We start from the raw sequence: 19,411 nt of genomic DNA on the forward strand, positions 1-19,411 counted from the left end.
GGCCGGGAGGGGTCCCGAAACCAGAGCAGTGGCCAAAAATAATAACACGGGGAAGGATCTTTGCGCAAAAAAAAAAAAAAAAAAAAAAAGGAAGACAAACTTGTGCGTCGCCCCGGGCGGGCGGCTCTACCTGGAGCTTGCAGGCGGCGGCCGCCGGGCGATTACTCACCGTGTGGCGCACCCCACCCGCGGGCCGCTGAGTGGATTTTTCCGTGGGGAGGGGCGTGAAGGAGTCCCCGGAGGGAGTCCTCCCGGGAAGCCGTCCTACCCTGGCTGCCGGACCCGCGCCTTCGGAGGCCCCCCATCTCCCCACGCGGTGACTCCCTCCCCGGGCTTCGCGGCGCCCCCGGACCCAAGCAGCCCAAAAACCATGGAGCGCGAGGGGACCGCCGGGCCGGGGGCTCCGTGCTTTCTGCTCTCCTGCAGCGAAGCCCGGAGCAGACGCCGCTGCGCACGGAGGACCGAGGAGAGGCGGGATAAAGTGGGAGGGCCGAGCCCGGTGGGACCCGCAAGCCGAGCGGGGCTGGGAGCAACTTTCGGGTCCCTGGGGAGGAAGAGGGGCTGGAGGTGGGGGGGTGGGCGGGGCTCAAGGGGGCGCCCAGTAGGGGGGCGGAGCCAGAGCTAGGGTGGGGGCCCAGATGGGGGATTGAGGGGGCACAGGGAGGAGCCCGGCAGCGGTTGGGGACCGTAGGGGCGCGGGCTGAGACGGGGTGCGAGGAAGGGCGGCGAAGCGGGTTGGCGGGCGCTGAGTCCCAGGCTGGGGGCGGTGGTGGGAGCTTGGAGCTGCCGGAGTTGGGAGAGGAAGGTCCCGGGCCCGTAGGGGCTGAGTAGGGGGCTCCGGGCGGTGGGACGGGGCGCGCGCAGTTCGTGGCGGGGCGGAGGCCGGACGGGCAGGGCGCGCGCGGTGCCCGCGGGCGGGCGGGCGGTGGGGAGGCCGGTGCGGGGCCCGCCGCCCCCCCCCCGGGGCCGGGCCGGGCCGGGGGCGGGGCCGGGCGGGGCCAGCGGCGCATTAGCGCCTTGTCAATTCGGCTGCTCAGACTTGCTCCGGCCTCCGCGTCCGCGCCCAGCGACGTGCGGGCGCCCCGGCCCGCGCCCTCCCGCGCCCCGCGCCCCGCGTTGCCGCCAGAGCCGCCGCCCGCCGCGCGCCCCAGGCAGCGCCGGCCCCATGCCCGCCGGCCGCCCGGGCCCCGCCGCCCAATCCGCGCGGCGGCCGCCGCCGCCGCCGCTGCCCCTGCTGCTTCTTTGCGTCCTCGGGGCGCCGCGAGCCGGATCAGGAGCCCGTGAGTACCCTGCGCCCTGCTCCCCGGCTCCCGCCCGAAGCGAGTGCGGGCGCCCCGGGGGCAGCCGCGGGGGGAGGGGGCGCAGGCGCCACCTGGACGGCCGGGGAACAAAGGAAGGCGCCCCCGGCGCGGCCCTCGGGGCGCCTTCACCTGTGGGACGCACTGTGCCGCAGCCCCCCACCCCCTGGCCCGGGAGGTCCGGCTTCCGCCCCTCCCGGCCTTCCCACCTGGGCCGCCCGGCCAGGCCCCCTGGGGGTCGGGGCCCCGTGGCCTGGGACCCTCTGCGCGCCGGGACGCAGCGGGCGCACGCGTTCGCATCCGCGGACTCGGAGCCGCGGGGATCGCGCGGGCCACGGCGCGCGGGCAGGGGCTCACGCATTTGGCGCGCAGGGTGCGGGCCCCGAGTAGGGCCCCCCCACCCCGGGCGGAGGGATGAGCCCCGCGGGGAGGGCGGGGCGGGAGGGGGGCCGCTCTGGCCGCCTGGCGCGCGGCCCGGGGTCCCCGGGGACGAGCCTCTCCGCGGGCCGGCGCCGCCGCCGCCGCCGCCGCCGCCGCCGCCCTCCCCCTGCGGGACCCCGCGCACGGGGCTCCGCGGAGTCCCGGCCATCGGCTGCTCCCGGAACCGTCTTCGGTCGGGCCGCGCCGATCTGAGAGGCTGCAGCGAGAGGAATCTTTGTGAGCGAGGGAGCGAGAGCGAGCGGGAGCCCGTGGCGTCCCGCGGGGCACGGCGGGCCCAGGCGGTTCGGGGTCCGGGGGAGGCTCCCGGGGGAAACCTCTCCGCTCTGTAGGGAAACTCCCGGCCTCGAGCCCTCTGGGCCGGGACGCGGTCTCCCATCCAGAGGCGCCCCGGGACACACCCAGAGACACACAAAGGCGCACACTGGCGTGTGGCCCGTCACCCTCGCCCCCAGACGCGCGCACACTGCGGCCCAGATGAACGTTCGCACACACATTCCAGCCGCGGTCACACGCCCATTCCGCCAGGGAGGCGACCCACGGGCACGCACGCAGCCAGACAGTGCCTCCAGAAAGGTCACGGGCCGGCCCCCACCTCTGGGGGCGCGCGCCAACCCTGCGCCCCTGGGCCGTCCGGGGGTCCGCCGCCACCTCCCCGGGGGCCACCCTCAGCTGCCACCTTTGTTTCTTACCGGGTGAGGGCGGCCGGCCGCAGTGGGAAGCCGGCCGAGGAGCGTGTGTTTTTTCCTTTAAGGAGAGAGAAATTAAATAAAAGATTCTCACACCTCGGCAATATGTTTCTACTTATGTCTTAGCACCTGAGAGCAGGCCAGTGGGTTGTAAAAGGGTCTGCAGGTCCCCGCGGGGCCAAGCCATCGGGACCCCCCGTGGGGACCCCGGGATGGAGGCCGCCCTCCCGCCCCGGCCCACAGAGAATCTCACACTTTTCCTTTTTAAAACACATGGCACTGCCTTTTTAATAAAGGCAGCGGCTCCAGATTGAGAAGGAGGGAAAGAAATAAATTTTTAAAGGCCTGAGCTCTGTGGGAAAGCAGGGGAGGCAGGGGGTGAACCCCGGGGTGGGGGGATCCGCGTTGGGGAGCCCTCCGGGACTCCTCCCCCAAGCCCCAGCTCAGCCCGGAGCCCTAACCTCACTGACTGCTTCCGGCTGCCTCTTCAGCTACAGCCCTGAGGGTCTGGGTCCGGTGCCTTGCCCCCCCTTTTTTTGTGGGGGTCTGAGCCGCCACTGGGGCCCCCTGAACTGGGAGGGGCTGTAACCCTGGTAGTTCCTGGGTTCTGCACCGGCCTGGGCCCTCTGGCCTGGGGGTCTCATTGCCCGCAGGTAACATGTACTCCTCCCACCCAGGGCCGCCTCCCGGGCTCCTCTGACCTCTCTTGCAACTGAGGGGGTGGGTACTGGCCTGTCCAGGCCCGCCTGGCCCTGCCTTCTCCCCTCGGCCCCCACCCAGGCCCGGGAGGGCAGCTGCAGCTGTCGGCAAAGTGGGCCATGCCAACCCCGGCCGCGGGGCGGGTGTGGCAGAGGGGCAGTGCCCCCCAGCCCGGACCCCCCAGAGAGTTCCTGCCTGGCCTGCGACTGGCGGGGGGGGGCAGGACAGGCATGACACACCCTGGGACGGGGGGCCTGGGGTCCCCGGGGCGGCCTGGCTGTGCCTCCCACCCTGCTGGTGCGGGGCAGGCCGGCGGGGGTGGGGTGGGGTGGGGGGGGCAGGCAGGAAGCGGTGGGTGGGCCAGGGTAGAGATGCTGGCACGCCCCAGTTCATGCCGAAGGAATTCCGAATTAGCGGGCGGCTGGCTGCCTGGGACCTCCGGGGCGGCCCCTGGCCCCCCGCCCCCCCCCCCCCCCCCGGCCGCCCCCGCCTCCTCGGCTCTGGCCCGCTCTGCCGGCTCCTTCGCACGGATGCTAGGACCTCCAGTGAGCCCTGGGCCAAGCCCCAAATGCAACTTCGATCCCAGGCTCCAATAAGACATGGCCCTCCGGCCAAGTTGGCCCCGGGAACAATCTGTCAGGGCCGGCCCCGAAAACCGTGTCCACCCCACCTCGCCCATCTGGGGCTGGCACTCAGGGGGCCTCCCAGGGGAGTTTGGATCGCCCTGTCCTTGGCCGACATCTCTGCAGGGGGGGATCCTTTTGCAAAGCAAATCTAACCGTGACCCTCCCTCCGTCCAGCTGGGGGGGGGGGGCTGCTGCCCCAGGGCCTTTCAGACTGCTTGTCCTGCACACTCCAGCCCCAGGATATTTGCACTTGCTCCCCCTCCCCCCAGTGCCATCTCCTGGGTCTTGTTTATTCAGGTCCCTGCCCGGACAGGCTTGGGGGAGTGTGCGAAGGGGCTGCTTCTATGGCTCCTGCTTTGTTTCTCTTGTTGATTGTTAGATGCGTCTCCCGCCCCAGACCCACAAGGACAGGAGTTTCCTGTCTTCATCACCGGGGGTCCCCAACTCTCAGCATGATGAAGGAGTGAATGAATGAATGAATGAATGAGTGAATGAACTGATGAGTGGCTGACTCCTTACGCCGCGTGGGGTGGAAGGATTGGGCCCTCCTCTAGCTCAGAGAACCCATGTGGGTGGTGCCGTGGTGCCCACTTCCCAGATGGGCAAAGTGAGGCTCTCAGAGAGGCTTGAGCTGGGGGTCTGTCCCTGCTTCTCTGGGCCTTGGTTCCCCCGGGGTGAGTCAGGTTCCTCTTAGAGTCTGGTCTCCAACAGAGGACGTCCCGGGCTGCAGAGTAACACCAACCAAACAACCCGGCCGAGGAACTCCCTGGCCTTCGCGAGGGCCCCAGAAACCGAGAGCTTTCTCGTACCCATTTTGCAGATTGGGAAAACTGAGTAGAGGCCCACCGAGTCCCTTCGCCTGGGAGTGGGCAGCCTTGAGCTTTCTTTCCATAGCCACCTTCCCCGCAGTGCAGAGTGCAAGTTCAGAGACGGAGAACCATCTAGGCTCAAAGCCCGCCTCCCCTGCCCGTCCGCCTGTCTCTCCTCTGATGGTCAAGGCTGGGGGACCCTCAGAGACTCAGTGTTGTCATCCATGAAATGGGCAGAAGTTGAGGAGACAAAGCAGGCCATGTCTTAGCCTGGTTTTTATTTATTTGAAAGGCAGAGTGGCCAGAGAGAGAGAGAGGAAGGGGTCTTCCATCCGCTGGTTCACCCCCCAAATGGCTGCAGTGGCCAAGCCAAAGGCAGGGGGCCAGGAGCTCCATCCGGGTCTCCCACGTGGGTGCAGGGGCCCAAGCACTTGGCCCGTCCACTGCTGCTTTCCCAGGCCACAGCAGAGAGCTGGATTGGAAGTGGAACAGCCGGGCCTCCACCCGGCGTCCATCTAAGGGATGCATAGGCGGCCACTTAACCCGCGGCACCACAGCGCCGCTCCCTTAGCCTGGTTTTGGGACTATGACGATGCTCGATGGAGGCTTTGTCCACCAGAGCCTCAGGTTCCATGTCTGTAGTATGGGCACAATCACACGCGGCTCGTAGTCGGGGGGGCCGCCGTGAGTCCTCGGAGGGCCTGGCCTGGTCGGGGAGGAGGAGGCGAGGGGTCTCAGGCTCGGCAGCCCCTCTCCAGGCCTGACCGGGAACTCGTCTTTGACCCCAGACACAGCTGTGATCAGCCCCCAGGACCCCACACTTCTCATCGGCTCCTCCCTGCAGGCCACGTGCTCCGTGCACGGGGACCCACCGGGGGCCACCGCCGAGGGCCTCTACTGGACCCTCAACGGGCGCCGCCTGCCGCCCGAGCTCACCCGCGTGCTCAACGCCTCCACGCTGGCCCTGGCCCTGGCCAACCTCAACGGGTCCAGGCAGCAGTCAGGGGACAACCTGGTGTGCCACGCTCACGACGGCAGCATCCTGGCCGGCTCCTGCCTCTATGTTGGCTGTAAGTGGGCTCCCCCTCCCACACACACCCCGGGGGGCACGTGGCAGGGCCCGGGGCCGTGAGGTGGACACAGGGGGCCCTGCGACCCGCGCCCGGGCTCCAGCCTCCTCCTGCCGCCCCCTCTCCTCCCCCAGTGCCCCCAGAAAAACCTTTCAACATCAGCTGCTGGTCCAAGAACATGAAAGATCTGACCTGCCGCTGGACGCCCGGGGCCCACGGGGAAACTTTCCTGCACACCAACTACTCGCTCAAGTACAAGCTGAGGTTGGTGGCAGCCGATGCGGGCTGCGCGCTCCTGGGCTGGTGCTGGCCGGCCGGCTCGGCTCTGAAACCCCCACCCCCACCCCGTGAGGTCTGTGGAGGCCCAGAGGGAACCCCCTCCCCGTGTCCTGTCCCCGCAGGTGGTACGGCCAGGACAACACGTGTGAGCAGTACCACACAGTAGGGCCTCACTCTTGCCACATCCCCAAGGACCTGGCTCTCTTTACGCCCTACGAGATCTGGGTGGAGGCCAGCAATCGCCTGGGCTCCGCCCGCTCCGACGTGCTCACCTTGGACATCCTGGACGTGGGTGAGCCTCCCTGCTCCCCTGCGTTCTGTTTCCAGAGAGGGGGGAGGAGCGTGTCCCGGTTGCCCCGCCCCCACCCCCCAGTCAGAGCCCCCCCCCCCCCCCCCCGCATTGGCTGCATTGCGTCCCTGCTGGTTGGCGAGGGCATCCGCTCGGTAGCCCCGCGGCTAGGCTCTCCCCACTCTGCAGAAAACACCTGGCCCGGCCACCCCCCCCTCCCAGGCAGCCCAGGTGTGCGGGGAGGGGGGGGGGCCCGGGGAGCAGCGAGGGGCGCCCAGGTCGGGAGGCGCCCCAGGAAGCCTGGGCCTGGAGCTGGGGTGTGTGTGTGTGTGTGTGTGCAGGCAGGAGGCAGGAAATAGATGATCTGCAGCCGAATTGAGCCTAATCTAATTAGGGTGTTCTCAGCCCCAAAGCAGGCCTGTGCCTTAACCCTTTCAGCCCCGCAGCGCGGCCTCAGGGGGAGAGGCCAGCCACCGCGCTCCCCCCATGCTGCGTCCCTCTGCTGTGTGCCCCGTCTGTGTCACTCTGAGGATCTTGCTGAACGTGGGGAGGGCTGCAGGGGTGGGGGGCAGGGGGCGAGCGGAGGGGGTTCCTGACGGACCCCTGGCCTCCTGGGCACGGTGAGCCTGATTGCATTAGCCAGGCGATGTCTGTGGCTGCACAACCCACTTTGAAGCCAGGGTCCTATTTCTCCTGTCACAGATAATAACGTTGATAAGAGCGCTTCCTGCATTTCCTCGCTCGTAATCCACACGACCCCGGGGCGGGCGCAGTGGGAGCAGAGGGGGATGGAGGCAGGTGCGGCGCAAGCCACGTGCCCTGGGCTCCACGGCCGGGGAGCTGGGGGCTGGGGGGCTTGAACTCAGGCTGTCGGGGAGCCAGCGCCATCCCCGGAGACCCCACACCCCCGCGCCCCCCCCCCCCCGCAGTGACCACGGACCCGCCGGCCGACGTGCACGTGAGCCGCGTCGGGGGCCTGCAGGACCAGCTGAGCGTGCGCTGGGTCTCGCCGCCCGCGCTCAAAGACTTCCTCTTCCAAGCCAAGTACCAGATCCGCTACCGCGTGGAAGACAGCGTGGACTGGAAGGTGCCCGCCCCGCCCACGCCCCGCCCCGCCAGCCCTGCCGCGCCCCTGACCTGCCTCCCCCAACCCCCGCCCCGCGCCGGCCAGGTGGTGGATGACGTCAGCAACCAGACCTCGTGCCGCCTGGCGGGCCTGAAGCCCGGCACCGTGTACTTCGTGCAAGTCCGCTGCAACCCCTTCGGCATCTACGGCTCCAAGAGAGCGGGGATCTGGAGCGAGTGGAGCCACCCCACGGCCGCCTCCACGCCCCGCAGCGGTGAGCGCCGCGCCGCGCCCGCACTGGTAGCCTTGGGGGCGGGGGTGCCCGGCTCTACTAGACCGGCCGGGGGGGGGGGGCACCGGGGCTGACCCCTCCCCCGCTCTCGCTGCCGCCTCCCCCCTGCCGGGACTCAGTTTCCCCTTCTGATCCCAAAGGGACTAACCTCCCCCGGGGGGGTTCTCTGAACGCGCAATTGCTGCAAACGTCTGGCCTCGGCGGCCCCAGCTGAACGCGGGGGTCAGGACACCCGATCTGAGTACCCCCCAAGTGTGCGCAGGCCTCCCACCCCCCCCCCGCCTCGGGACTTCCACCCCAAGGGAGACCCCCCCCTTTCTCAGAGACTCTGGGAGGGGCCGTGCACTGGAGCGCCCTTGGGATGATAGGGAAACTGAGGCTCCCAGAGCTAGGGAGGGGCAGCCCCTGCGCCGCTGCGCGGCTCCCCAGCCCCCAGCCCGGGGCCCCTGCAGGTTCTGGGGAGGGCGGGAGGGAGCGCAGCCGGGAGGGGCCTGAGCCTTGGCCCTCGCTCGTGCCCAGCACCTGCGATTCTTGCATGGGAGCCAGCAGGCGGCTGCTGCGGCTGGGGAGGCGGGGGCGGCCGGCGGGGGCGGCGGGGGCTCCGGGGCGTGCCAGGGCCTGTCAGCGGGACCCCAGCTTTATTTATGATGTGAGGCCGATGTCCTTATCCGCCGGCCTGCTCGGGGCCGGCTGCGGCCAGCGGCTGGACCGAGAGCTAGGGCCTCCCACCTGGCTCCTCTCGCCTGCTCCCGGGCCGGCCGTGGGGGTTGTCCCCTTGGGATCCACCCCGTTGCACGTGGTCTCCGCCACTGTCTCCTGTGTCTCCCTGCCTTCCTTGGCTTCTCTGTCCTTGTCCCCAGGGTCTCTGTCCCTGCTGGGACCCTGTCTCCATCGTCCCTTCCCATCCGAGCCTCCTGGGCTGTCCCCTCCTTCTCCTTGTCCCTTAATGTCGGCCTCTCTGGCCCTCTCACAGGACCTCTCCCCATCTCTCTTTTTCAGCGCCCCTCTCCCATCTGTGACCCCTCTGGCCTTGCCCTCTCTCCTCTCCTCCTCCCCACTTCCACGCACACCTGGCTCAGGCCACAGCAGCGGGGTCCCTGGAGGGAGGAGCCCCTTCTCCCCCCCCCTCCGCTGCGTCCCACCTCCCCAGGGGGCGCAGCTGGGCTGTCGTGTCGGGGCCGGAGGAGAAGCGGGCTAGGTAGGGACCTTGTCCGCGGGGAACGCGGTCCCGCGGCGCGGGGGGGGGGGGGGGGCTCCCGCACGCCTGCCCGCGCGCGCCCCCTGCCGGGCGCGCTGTGACACTACCGCTCCCCACCCCCATCAGAGCGCCCGGGCCCCGGCGGCGGGGCGTGCGAGCCGCGGGGCGGCGAGCCGAGCTCGGGGCCGGTGCGGCGCGAGCTCAAGCAGTTCCTGGGCTGGCTCAAGAAGCACGCGTACTGCTCGAACCTCAGCTTCCGCCTCTACGACCAGTGGCGAGCCTGGATGCAGAAGTCGCACAAGACCCGCAACCAGGTAGGAGGGAGGGGCCCGCGGCGCTTGGGGCTGGGGCTGGGGGCGTGCGGGGGCAAGCGGCGGGCAGCAGGCCGGGGAAGCGCACGCGCGCAGCCCTACACCGCGGCCTTCTTTCCAAGCACAGGACGAGGGGGTCCTGCCCTCGAGCAGACGGGGCGCGGCGAGAGGTAAGGGGGGGCCCGGGGGCCACCAGCTTTTTTTTTTTTTTTAGCCTTTCCTTTTGAGCCACACGTGGTAGGTGTTAGCTTCCCCAAGCATCTCTGGGATGATCCCGAATTGCCTGTGAGCACCTGTGGCCCCGCGGACGCCCCAGAGCCTGGCCCGGGTGGGGGGTGAGGGAGGAGGGCCCAGAGAGGCGCCGCTGACCCAGTCCCCCTCTGCCTGCAGGTCCTGCCACATAAGCTGTAGGTGCAGGGGCCACCCAGCCCGGGGCCCCTCTGCACCCGCCTACCCTCGGCAGGAGCTCTGGCGGCCACGCCTCCCCGTGCGAGGCCACCCCCGGGTGCACCCCGGTGTGTGGGTGGCTTCGGCGGTCCTGAACCCATGCAGTGGCTGGGGGTGAAGCTACCCAGGGCCCCTTTCGAGAGTCTGTTTAAATAAATGAGCTGTTTGGGTGCCCTGACTGTGAGGGTGAGTTGTGGGGGCACAGCGTGGGGCTGGGGGGGACATGAGACCCTTTGGAAATGGACTTCCCGCCCTCCCAGGAGTTCAGCCGCCTCGGGGGACAGTCAAATGGCCAGTTACTGGGAGTGGTGGTTGGGGGGGTTCCCAGCAGCCCCCTCGCCCACACACCCCAGGACACGGACACGGTGCACCGGCCACGAAGTCCTTTATTAAGGGGAGTGCGTGCAGCCCTTGGTGGGGGCGGGGGCCAGCAGCCCAGCAGGGCAGGACCCGGCCAGCTGGCGGGGTCAGGGCCGGGCAGGGCGCCACCGGCCCCCTTTCCCGGCTCCCTCGGCGTGCCCCTGGGGAGCCACCATCACTCGGCGGAGTCGGCCTCAAACTTGAGGTCTTGGAGGACCTCGCTGATCGCCTCCATGGTTTTAATTACCCTACAAGAGCGGATGGGAGCTATAAATACAACCCAGATGGGGCGAATTAGCCGCCACGGCGCAGCCCGCGCCAAGCCTCCAGGCTGCCCTTGGCGCGCGCTTCGGAGGGTGCCTGCAAGGCGAGGGGCGGGGGCCCAGGGACAAGGAGGGGGGGGAACCAAGCCTCGTGCCATTGAGGGGTTCCGAGCGTGGTTGGGGCCCGGAGACAGGCAAACAGCAGGCGCGTGCTCGCCAGGGGAGCGGGGATCGCCGCGTCCGGGCTCTGCGCGCACCCTGACCAGCGTGCGGCCGAGGTGTGCCCGTGCGCGCGCCTGGGGCTGCCGGGCGGAGCAAGGCCGCAGGGTAGCCCGCGCCCTGGCGGGGTGGGGGTGGGGCAGCGCCCTGGGGCAGACGCCTTGCGGGTGCGCGCCGCGCGCTCATGCACTCACTTCATCTTCAGCCGTTGCGTCTGTCCCGCGTCCTCCTGCCCCGACAGCTCCGGCGACCCCGCCAGCTGCAGCAAGGCCACCTGGGGGGGGCGAGGAAGTGGGGGGCCTCGAGACACGAGGAGAGGAAGGGGTGGGCGCTGTGCGGGAGGAGTCTCGGGGCAAGGCAGGGTGGGCGTGGCCCGACACGGCCGCTCCGGCTCGGGATGGGCGGTGGGCGTGGAGTAGGCGGGGCCTCTCGGACCCGGGCCCGCAGGCGGGGTTAGAACTCCAGCGAAGGCTCGGCTTGGGGGACGGGGAGGGTCCCGCGAGGGAGGGTGTGGCCTGGGAAGGGCGGGGCTGGGCGCGACGTGGGGGTGGCCTCAAACCCTAGGCACGTGGGCGGCGGGACCTGGGGTCCCCTCTCCCGCCGGCTGAGACTCGAGAAAGAGAAAGACAGCCGGGGTGGGGGCCAGGGGCAGGAGGGGCCCCGCAGGGGGCGCGCCCTGCGCGGGGCCTCACCGTGGTCAGACGCGTCTGCTCCAGCTGCTGCAGGCTGCGCACGTGGCCGGCGAGCCGCGGCTGCGCGCGGGGCCCGGCCAGCTCGGCCTCCAGCGCCAGCACCTCGCGCGAGGCGGCGGCGAAGGCCTGCGTGACCTCGTGCACCGCGCTCCGGTAGCTCGCGAAGTCGTGGTGGGGACCGCTGCGCACGTACCGGCGGTGGGCTCTGCGGCCGACAGGGGTCCTGAGGCCGCGCCCCTCCTCCCCGCTCCGCCCTCGGGGCCCGCGCCCGCCCGCACTCACTCGTCCAGGCGGCGGAAGGCCTGCGCGCGCTCGGCCTGCAGCTGGTGCACGCGCTGTACCAGCGTCCAGATCGGCGCGTCTTTCTGCGGGGCGGGGGCACGGCTGCGGCTTGAGCCGGCGCCCCTGGCCCTGCGCCGCCCGCCCCCCGGCCCCCGGCCGCGCCCCGGCTCACCCACGGCCACGCCGGCTCCTCGCGCTCCGGGGCTCCGGGGGCCGCCGCGGCCCCGTCTGGCACCATGGCTGTGCACGCGCGCCGCGCCCCGGAGCAGGCCGCTGCGCCGCGCAGGGCGCCCCCTGCCGGCTCGGAGGTCCGCGGACACCGACCCGCGGCGGGCGGACGGGGAGAGGGGCGGAGGCAGCCCGGGCTCGCTCAGGACCCCCGGCCCCCCAGCTCGTGGCTGGTGTACGGCCCAGATCAACACCGACTCCGATCCACAAAGACGACTCGTTCCCGACGCAAAGCACAGGTGCGCGGGCAGGCACTAGGCGACACGCCGTAGGGGCTTGTGGGCAAAGGGCCTCGGAGCATCGCGACACACGGGGTGCTGGGGAGGTGGCCTGGCCTGGGGCCCCCGAGGTACTGTTGCGGGAGGACCGGGCTCCTGTCAGCGCCGCCCGGCAACAGAGCCCCAGAGTAAATGCTCCTTCATTTCTTGAAAGGCGAAGTGTGGGGGTGGGCGGAAAGGGGGCTCCGTCCGCTGGTCCAAGAGCCCGGGCTGGGCCCCACGCCGGGAACTTTCCCGGGCCCTGTGCAGGCAGGGCCCGCGCACCCGCTGCCTCCCCGGCCGCCTTAGCAGGTAGGCGGCTCAGCAGCGCCCCCCCCCCCGACGGCCACGGTCAGGCCTGCAGGGACCCCGTCCCCGCGCGCGGCGCCCCCCCCACAGACCAGCCACGGGACACCGGTTATGCTCCAGTAACCAAGGGGAAGCTTTATTGGGGGGCGGGGCGCGCGGAGACCACTCCCCCGGGCGGGCGCGGCCTTATTTGACCTTCTTCTTGGGGCGCAGGTTGTTGGTGTGCCCGCACTTCTTCTTGCGGCAGTTGACGGCGCGGGGGTGCAGGCGGGCGTAGCACCTGCGCGGGCGGGGCGGGCGGCGGTGAGGGCGGGGCCCCCCTCCACCCTCCCCGGCGGGAAGCCCCTCCCCCGCCGCCCCCCGCGCACGCGCACTTGCGGCAGATCATCTTGTCGCAGTTGTACTTCTGCGCCAGCTGGCGGAGCGAGGGCTCGATGATGCCGCCGCGCAGGCGCAGCACCAGGTGCAGGGTGGACTCTGCGGGGCGGGCGGCAGCTCAGGGGCCGGGGTCTCTCCCGCGCCGCAGCCCCCCCGCCCCCCGCCCGCGGGGCCAGGAGCACGACTCAGACCCAGGCGCGGGCGCCCCAAGGCGCACCCCCCCAGGCACCGCCCCGTCCCTGGGCCCCCGTCCGCCGCCTGCCCCGGAGGCCAGCGACCCCCGTCCATGCCACGCCCCTGCCCGCACCTTTCTGGATGTTGTAGTCCGACAGGGTGCGGCCGTCCTCCAGCTGTTTGCCCGCGAAAATCAGACGCTGCTGGTCAGGCGGGATGCCTGCAAGGGGGCGAGCGGGGGCCTCAGCTCCTCCGGGGAGGCGGGGGTCCCCCAGCACAGCCCCCCGAAAAGGGAAACTGAGCGCGGTCCAGACCCAGCCACATCGCATGCACACGGGGTCCAGGGGCCCCAGACCCGGCCCCCATAACACAGCCTTCATCCCACACACGGGGTCCAGGCTAACCCCCATCACACACAGGGGACCCAGGGCCCCAGCCCGGCCCCACTCACCCTCCTTGTCTTGGATCTTGGCTTTGACATTCTCGATGGTGTCGCTGGGCTCGACCTCGAGGGTGATGGTCTTGCCCGTCAGGGTCTTCACAAAGATCTGCATCTCGGCGCCCGCGGAGCTGGTGGGGCGCACGGCGGTGAGCGCCGCCGCCCGCGCCCCCCTCCCCACGCCCCGCACTCCCTTCGCCCACGCCGGGGCCCGGCCGCCCCGCTCACCCCGCTGGCTCCCGCGACCCCTCCTCTCGCCCTCACTGCACCTCGGGCAGCAATGGCTGCCGCCGACACGTGCCGGGGGCCCGTCTACACTCGCAGTCTCATCAGACACGGCTAGCCCGGGCGCCGCCCCAAGGGCAGCCGGCCCGCAGAACGCGGTGCCCTAGAAGGAGCCGGCGCCGCGGCCGGCCGCCCCCTCTGCCCCCGCCGCGGGCCTCGCGGGCCGGCCCGTCCGCACGGCTGCGGCTGCCCTCGGCGGCGCCCCCCGAGCTCGGAGCCCCGGCCGCACCCCACCCCCCGCTCCGCCATCCCGCCGTCCCCGCCGCGCCCCACGCGACCCCGCGCGGCCTCCGCCACCGACCCGCTCGACCGCCTTGTCGAAGAGAAAGAGGGCGGCGGAACCGGAAACCGGCGATGGGCCGCCGAGAGCGCCTGCGCGCCGAGCGCCTGCGTCACAATCCCCTCGGCCCCGCCCCAGCGCCATGTTCAGTGCTGGCGATCGAAGCCGCGGCGCGTGTGGGCAACTCCCTTCCGGGTGTGCGCCCTCCGCCCCCGCCCGGCGGCCGGGGTGCCGGGTCAGGTGCGCGGACGGGCGCACCTGGCCAGGTGTTCGGGCCTCCAGCCTCCGGGGATACTGCTTGAGCAGAGGCGGGTTGTCCTGAGCAAAGGCATTAAACAGAGGGTCTGGGGGGACAGACAGGAGGCCCAGGGCCCGGAGGTAGGCAGGGACTCCTGGGCTTGGTTGGTCGAGTGCACTCCGGCAGGTGCGCACGGAGGGGGGGGGGCACCAGGTAGGGCATGTGAACCGGTGGTGGGCGGCGGCCAGGCAGGGTCTGGAACACAGACGGAGGCTCGGGGGTGGTCCAGCCGTTAGAAGTGAGGCCACCCCGCCCTCTGGCCCGTGCCTTCCCGACACCGTCCGTCTGTCTCTAAGTGCGCCCAGGACGGGGTGGCCTTGCGAACGGGACCCCGTCTTGGGTCCACCTTGAGGCTGCGGAGAGGGAACCGTGTCGCTAGCAGTGGGAACAGCACGTGCGAGGCCCAAGGCGCTGGGGGGGCCCCGGGCGCTGCGGGCTGCCAGCCCCCCACCCAGAGCAGCCAGTGCGCGTGCGCCTCCAGCACTCCCCACCCCGCCCCCCGCAGGCGGCTCTGGTGCACCTGCCAGGCCCAGATGGAAAAACCGCCGGAGCCAGACGCAATGTTCCCTTTGCAGTCGCGGCCTCTCTTTATTGATAACTTCGCAACGGCGTGTGTGAACATCGGGTACAAAAATATTCCGTTCAGCTCTGCCGGCCGGGGTGGCCGGGCCGGGTCTCCATCCTGCTGCCCCCTGCCCACGGGAGGAACGTCCAACTCTGTCAAAGGGGTGGGGTGGGAGCTTGTCCCCCCCGCCGTGGGGGTCCTGGCCCGGGTCGGGCTGTGGCCTCCGGGGCTTGCCGCAGGGGTCTGCGGACGTGCTGCGGGGGTCCTGCGGCCCGGGGGGGGGGGGGGCTGTCCCGCCAGCCCAGGCCGCCCGCCCGCGGCGCGGGGCTACTGGCCCTGCGGCTCCTCCTCGGACTGGCTGTGGCCGTTGAGGGCAGGGGAGCCGGGCCGGGCGTGGGCCAGGTCCTCGAAGCCGGGGCTGAGGGAGGGCGAGACAGTGTCGGGGCTGGTGTCGTAGGAGCCGGAGCTCTGCTCCGAGGTGGCGATGGTGGTCGTGGTGCTGGGCGGGATGGGGTCCTCCTCCTCGTCCTCCAGGAGCGAGGCCTCCGGGATGTCTGCGAGAGGAGGCGGAGGTGGGGCCCCGCCGGCCCCGCCCACCTTACAGGGTGGGGGAGGTCCAGGCTGCGATGGGGACCATGGGGGCGAGGGCACGGGCCCTGGGCGTGCGCCTGGCTCCGTCCTCACTGCTGGCCCCTGGGCCGGGAACCGCACCTGCCCCGACTCTGTTCCCTGCTCTGTGCCTGTCACGGGCCCATTCTGCAGAGGTAAGCCGAGGCTCGGCTGGGCTGGGGGAAGGCGGTGGGGGGGCAGCCACGTGGGGGGGCAGCCGAGGGCGCGCTCCCGCAGCTGTGAGCTCAGGCCCTTCCTCTACACGGCGGCTGTGCCCGTGGGCCTCCGTTGTCCCCACTGTGAGATGGGGGCACTCACAGCGCGGCCCTGCCTGGGGGTCACGGGGACCCGGTGTGGCTCCGCCTTGGGGGCAGAGGTGCTCCCGTGTCCCCGCCCCTGGCCCCGGGGGACACTCACGGCTGAAGGCCTCGGGGTGCTGCCGCGCCAGCTTCCCTTTCAGTGTCCTGCGGGCGGGAGAGAGGGAGAGCGCGTGGCTGCCGGGGTCCCACGCCGCGCGGGACGGGGCCGGCAGCCTCCCGGACCTCCCGGGTCCTCAGGGGGAGCCAGGGCGCCGGCCCGTCCTCCGCCGACGCTGCCCCGGGCTGCCTGGGCCCTTTCTGCTTTCTCTGCTGTCTTTCCAGGCCTATTTGCTTATTGGAAGGCAGGGCGGCTTCCGCCGGGTCCGCTCCCTGAACGCCCCCCAGTGGCCGCGATGACACCGCTCGATGGCAGGGGCCGGGCTCTCGCGGTCGCCCCAGGTGCGTGGGCAGGGAGCTGGATCGGACGTGCAGCAGCCGGGACCCAGACCGGTGCCCGGATGGGATGCGGGGATCCTGCGTTGCGGGCCACGGCTTCGCCTGAACGCCACAGCGCCGGCCCCTGTGCCTGTCTTTCCCTGAAGCACCGCGCAGCCCTGTGTACGGAGTGGCAAAGGGGTCTGCTGCCCGCCCCATGCCCACTTGCTGCCCCGAAGGGGTGAAGACCTGGCTCCGCCGCAGGCAGCCAGGCCACACGCAGTCACGGAAGACGCGTGCTGGGGGCCGTCCGGGCTGCTCCTCTCTGCTGTGGCCTGGGAAAGCAGTGGACAATGGCCAAGTCCTTGGGCCCATGCACCCGCGTGGGAGACCCGGATGGAGCTCCTGGCTCCAGCCTGACCCAGCCCTGGTCATTGCGGCCATGTGGGGAGGGAACCAGCGGATGGAAGACCTCTCTCTCTCTAACTCTGCCTTTCAAATAAATTAATAATGATAATAATAAAAGCCAGGGTTCTCGCGCAGAGCTGGGCTCCTCTGGGCCCCCGCGCCCACCTGATGCGGCGGAAGATGCTGTCCAGGTCGCGCTTCATCTCGCCCAGTGCGCGCGTGTGCTGCAGGAAGCGCTCGTTCATCTGCTGCAGGCGGCCGCTCGACAGCTGGTTGAAGTTGAGCAGCATCTCATTGGTCTTCTCGAAGCGGTCCAGCCTGGCGCCAGAGAGCAAAGCTCCTGTTCAGCCCTCAGCGGCCCAGGTAAGGGTGGCCCCGTGACGGCGCTGCCTCCCCCGGGACCCTGGCAGCTTCAGGGTGCTCTGGCCCAGCGCCGGCACGCGGGGCCGTGGGGGTCTGTGTCCTGCTTTGTCTACGCCCCGTCTGGGAGCTTCCCCAGGGTCAAGTCTGAGGCTGGCGCTGTGGCGTAGCGGGTAAAGCCTCCGCCTGCAGTGCCGGCATTCCCTATGGGCGCCGGGTCGAGTCCTGGCTGCTCCACTTCTGATCCAGCTCTCGGCTGTGGCCTGGGAAGGCAGGGGAAGATGGCCCACGTGCCTGGGTCTCCACCACCCCGGGTGGAGCTCCTGGCTCCTGGCCTTGGCCTGGCCCAGCTCCGGCCGTTGTGGCCATTTGAGGAATGAACCAGCGGACGGAAGACCTCCCTCTCCCCCTCTAGCTGTCACTCTGCCTTTCAAATGAACAAAAATAAATCACTCCCAGGATGCACCGGTCCTCCTCTCCCCAGCAAGGCAGCTGGAATGGGGTGAGGCTGTGGCAGGCTCCTAGCCCCGCCTGTGGGAGGCAGGTGTGTCCCACCACCCTCGCCAAGAGACCCCGGGCACTCAGAGACACAGCTCCGTGCCTCTGGTCCCGCTGTCTCCCTGTCTCCCTGCCTCCCTGCCCAGGAGCCCTGGCCAGGGAAGCCAGCAGGCAGATCTCGCTCCCTGCGTCTGTATCACCGGCCCGGGCGCGGGCAGGAGTGCGGCCCGGAGTGGGCTCCCTCCCCAACCCGGCCCCGGGCTCACATGTTCTTCTGGGCCAGGATGATGGCGTTGACGTCCTCGGCGTTCACCATGCTCAGGACGCGGCTGCAGAAGACCCCGGAGGCCGAGTCGGGGGCGTCCATGTCCTCCTCCTCCTCCACGGCCTGGAGCAGGCGGGAAACACAGACTGCAGGGGGCTCCGGCGTGCTCAGTGACCCCATACAGCTTCCCGGGGTCCAGGGCGCCTGCACGGAGCTGCTGCCGTTCCAGCCCCCACCCCTGCCTCTGCACCTGCTGCCCCCACAGAACACGCGCGGCAAGGCTGCCTCATCGGGTTGCCCCCACGGGGTCTGCGTCGTGGCACAAGGGGTTAGGACTCCACATGTGACAACCGCATCCCATGTGGGCGCCGGTTCGAGTCCCGGCTGCTCCACTTCCGGTCTAGCTCTCTGCTGTGGCCTGGGAAAGCAGCGGAAGATGGCCCAAGTGCTTGGGCCCCTGCACCTGCGTGGGAGACCCAGATGGAGCCCCTGGCTCCTGGCCCAGCCCTGACCATTGTGGCCATTTGGGGAGGGAAGCTGCCACCGCTTTCACCCGCCCACCGGGGTCTCCGGGCCAGCCCCTGCAGACCCGGCTCTGACGGGGTTCGCCTGTTATTAGCAAGTCCCAGGCGCTGGGAGCCCCATGACCCAGACGTCTTGGACAGTGCCAGCTCCTGCGGCCACAGGAAGGACCCCACCCGGGAGGGCGGGGCCGCCCAGACCATGCGAGGCCCAGCAGCCGCGGGCGGGGGTGGGAGGGTCAGGAAAAATCTGGAACCTTGGCATAGCTTGGCCGCCAGACCCACGCGCGGGATGACAGACAGGCCCATTTACAGCTGGCCGAGACTCGGAGCCCAGGCATCCACCTACTGAGCGCCTACTGTATGCGGCACACGCTCACTGCGCTCCGCGGTCACACAGCCCGCAAGCCTGGGCCAGGGTCCGAGCTGCCGCGGCCCACGGGCAGCACCCAGGTGCGCGTGCCTCCTCAGGGCCCCGCCCACGGGGGGACAGCTGCTTCCTACGACAGCTGATAAAAACAATTTTTTTTCCCATGAAATCGCCTTATTTGCCAATGTTAGCCATGAATTCTTTTTATCCAAAACATCATGGGAGCCAGGACTGCTCACGCCCTGAACCCGGCCGGTGGCTCGCTGCCCCTGGACGCGCGCTAGGACTGTCCACAGAGCAGGGCCACCCACGCGCTGCCCGGGATCAGGGCAGAGGCTCCGGCCCCTGGCCTGTCGCTGGCTGCCTCTCCTAGGAAGCCTTCCGGATTGCACATCCCAAAGGGAACTCACGCAGCAAGGGCCCCGGTTTCAAGTGGAGGAGGGAGGGATCAGTTTTCTCATCCAGGAAATGGGAATGGGGGGGGGTGAAGGCAGTGTGGACTGAGGGCGGAGCTTGGAGCAGGAGTTTCCCCAGGGGTCCAGCCTTTTGAGGGCCTCCCACGTGACTGCGAGAGGCGGAGCTAACTGCACAGCGTCGCACTGAATTCCCAGCCACCCCTGCGAGGATCGCCCACACCCTCGGCTGAACTCCCCACTCCGCGCCCCGGTAAAGACAGCCCGGGGGGCGGGGCTGGGGTCTGCATCCGCAGGCTCCGCCCACACGAGGCGGGGAAACTGAGGCACCGGCAGGTGAACGCCCAACTCCAGGTCACACCGCACCGTCGGAACGCTGGTGGCCCCAACGCCCGCGCCCCGCACGGCGCGCCCCACCCCTGGGCAGCCCGGGGACGGCGCCCGACCCGGCCCGGCTCCCCCGCCGCCCGGCGTCCCGCTCCCCACCCCGCCCCAAGCTCAGCCCCGGCGGCGGCGGCGGCACCTGCACATCTGGCAGCCTCGCTCGCGCTTCCGGGATGGCGTCCGCGCCGCCGCGACGTCACCACGCACGGGCGCTCGCGGCGGCGGCGCACTGTGGGGCCGACGTGCGTGCGTGCGTGGTGGAGGCTCGGCAGGAAGAGGCGGGGCTCGCTCGCCTTGCGTCACAGCCCA

At 70.5% G+C, this 19,411-nt stretch overlaps 4 protein-coding genes across 9 annotated transcripts; 1 reads left to right on the top strand and 3 right to left on the bottom strand.

The window, feature by feature from the left end:
- The first annotated feature begins 1,165 nt into the window (after window positions 1-1,165).
- Window positions 1,166-9,707, top strand: CRLF1 (cytokine receptor like factor 1). 5 transcript variants are annotated; one of them, XM_062178972.1, is made up of 9 exons: window positions 1,166-1,280; window positions 5,348-5,629; window positions 5,764-5,893; window positions 6,031-6,200; window positions 7,127-7,284; window positions 7,369-7,537; window positions 8,880-9,067; window positions 9,187-9,234; window positions 9,455-9,707. In XM_062178972.1, the coding sequence occupies exons 1-9, from the start codon at window positions 1,166-1,168 to the stop codon at window positions 9,473-9,475; spliced, it is 1,281 nt and encodes a 426-aa protein (XP_062034956.1). In that variant the 3' UTR covers window positions 9,476-9,707. The 5 variants fall into 5 exon arrangements, with proteins under 5 accessions (XP_062034956.1, XP_062034957.1, XP_062034959.1 ...); XM_062178973.1 differs by having other exon boundaries at window positions 9,192-9,234; XM_062178975.1 differs by lacking the exon at window positions 9,187-9,234 and adding an exon at window positions 9,279-9,349.
- A 172-nt stretch (window positions 9,708-9,879) lies between these two features.
- On the bottom strand, window positions 9,880-11,581 carry REX1BD (required for excision 1-B domain containing). Its single transcript, XM_062178978.1, has 5 exons — window positions 11,500-11,581; window positions 11,328-11,410; window positions 11,046-11,250; window positions 10,548-10,627; window positions 9,880-10,119 (listed from the first exon to the last, which is right to left on the bottom strand). The coding sequence occupies exons 1-5, from the start codon at window positions 11,563-11,565 to the stop codon at window positions 10,047-10,049; spliced, it is 507 nt and encodes a 168-aa protein (XP_062034962.1). The 5' UTR covers window positions 11,566-11,581; the 3' UTR covers window positions 9,880-10,046.
- A 649-nt stretch (window positions 11,582-12,230) lies between these two features.
- UBA52 (ubiquitin A-52 residue ribosomal protein fusion product 1) lies at window positions 12,231-13,772 on the bottom strand. The gene is made up of 5 exons (XM_062178302.1): window positions 13,699-13,772; window positions 13,125-13,243; window positions 12,807-12,893; window positions 12,496-12,598; window positions 12,231-12,401 (listed from the first exon to the last, which is right to left on the bottom strand). The coding sequence occupies exons 2-5, from the start codon at window positions 13,225-13,227 to the stop codon at window positions 12,308-12,310; spliced, it is 387 nt and encodes a 128-aa protein (XP_062034286.1). The 5' UTR covers window positions 13,228-13,243; window positions 13,699-13,772; the 3' UTR covers window positions 12,231-12,307.
- Window positions 13,773-14,518: 746 nt separating this feature from the next.
- Window positions 14,519-19,329, bottom strand: KXD1 (KxDL motif containing 1). Of its 2 annotated transcripts, none has more exons than XM_062179006.1 (5): window positions 19,242-19,329; window positions 17,416-17,537; window positions 16,457-16,609; window positions 15,567-15,613; window positions 14,519-15,094 (listed from the first exon to the last, which is right to left on the bottom strand). In XM_062179006.1, the coding sequence occupies exons 2-5, from the start codon at window positions 17,514-17,516 to the stop codon at window positions 14,868-14,870; spliced, it is 528 nt and encodes a 175-aa protein (XP_062034990.1). In that variant the 5' UTR covers window positions 17,517-17,537; window positions 19,242-19,329; the 3' UTR covers window positions 14,519-14,867. The 2 variants fall into 2 exon arrangements, with proteins under 2 accessions (XP_062034990.1, XP_062034989.1); XM_062179005.1 differs by lacking the exon at window positions 19,242-19,329 and adding an exon at window positions 18,716-19,083.
- Window positions 19,330-19,411: the final 82 nt, after the last annotated feature.

The sequence above is a fragment of the Lepus europaeus genome, chromosome 20, assembly GCF_033115175.1.
Source record: "Lepus europaeus isolate LE1 chromosome 20, mLepTim1.pri, whole genome shotgun sequence".
Classification (NCBI taxonomy): Eukaryota; Metazoa; Chordata; class Mammalia; order Lagomorpha; family Leporidae; genus Lepus; species Lepus europaeus.

Bases quoted from the DNA above. Each gene is read 5' to 3' on its own strand.
- CRLF1 (XM_062178972.1), top strand. From the start codon at position 1,166: ATGCCCGCCGGCCGCCCGGGCCCCGCCGCCCAATCCGCGCGGCGGCCG. The intron at 7,538-8,879 runs GTGAGCGCCGCG...CACCCCCATCAG, and splicing joins CGCCTCCACGCCCCGCAGCG to AGCGCCCGGGCCCCGGCGGC. The intron at 9,235-9,454 runs GTAAGGGGGGGC...CTCTGCCTGCAG, and splicing joins CAGACGGGGCGCGGCGAGAG to GTCCTGCCACATAAGCTGTA.
- REX1BD (XM_062178978.1), bottom strand. From the start codon at position 11,565: ATGGTGCCAGACGGGGCCGCGGCGGCCCCCGGAGCCCCGGAGCGCGAG. The intron at 11,251-11,327 runs GTGAGTGCGGGC...TGTCGGCCGCAG, and splicing joins GCCTTCCGCCGCCTGGACGA to AGCCCACCGCCGGTACGTGC. The intron at 10,628-11,045 runs GTGAGGCCCCGC...CGCCCCCCCCAG, and splicing joins AGCAGACGCGTCTGACCACG to GTGGCCTTGCTGCAGCTGGC.
- UBA52 (XM_062178302.1), bottom strand. From the start codon at position 13,227: ATGCAGATCTTTGTGAAGACCCTGACGGGCAAGACCATCACCCTCGAG. The intron at 12,599-12,806 runs GTGCGGGCAGGG...CCCGCCCCGCAG, and splicing joins GGACTACAACATCCAGAAAG to AGTCCACCCTGCACCTGGTG. The intron at 12,402-12,495 runs GTGCGCGTGCGC...CCGCCCGCGCAG, and splicing joins GACAAGATGATCTGCCGCAA to GTGCTACGCCCGCCTGCACC.
- KXD1 (XM_062179006.1), bottom strand. From the start codon at position 17,516: ATGGACGCCCCCGACTCGGCCTCCGGGGTCTTCTGCAGCCGCGTCCTG. The intron at 16,610-17,415 runs GTGAGCCCGGGG...CTCTGGCGCCAG, and splicing joins ATCCTGGCCCAGAAGAACAT to GCTGGACCGCTTCGAGAAGA. The intron at 15,614-16,456 runs GTGGGCGCGGGG...TCCCGCCCGCAG, and splicing joins AGCATCTTCCGCCGCATCAG to GACACTGAAAGGGAAGCTGG.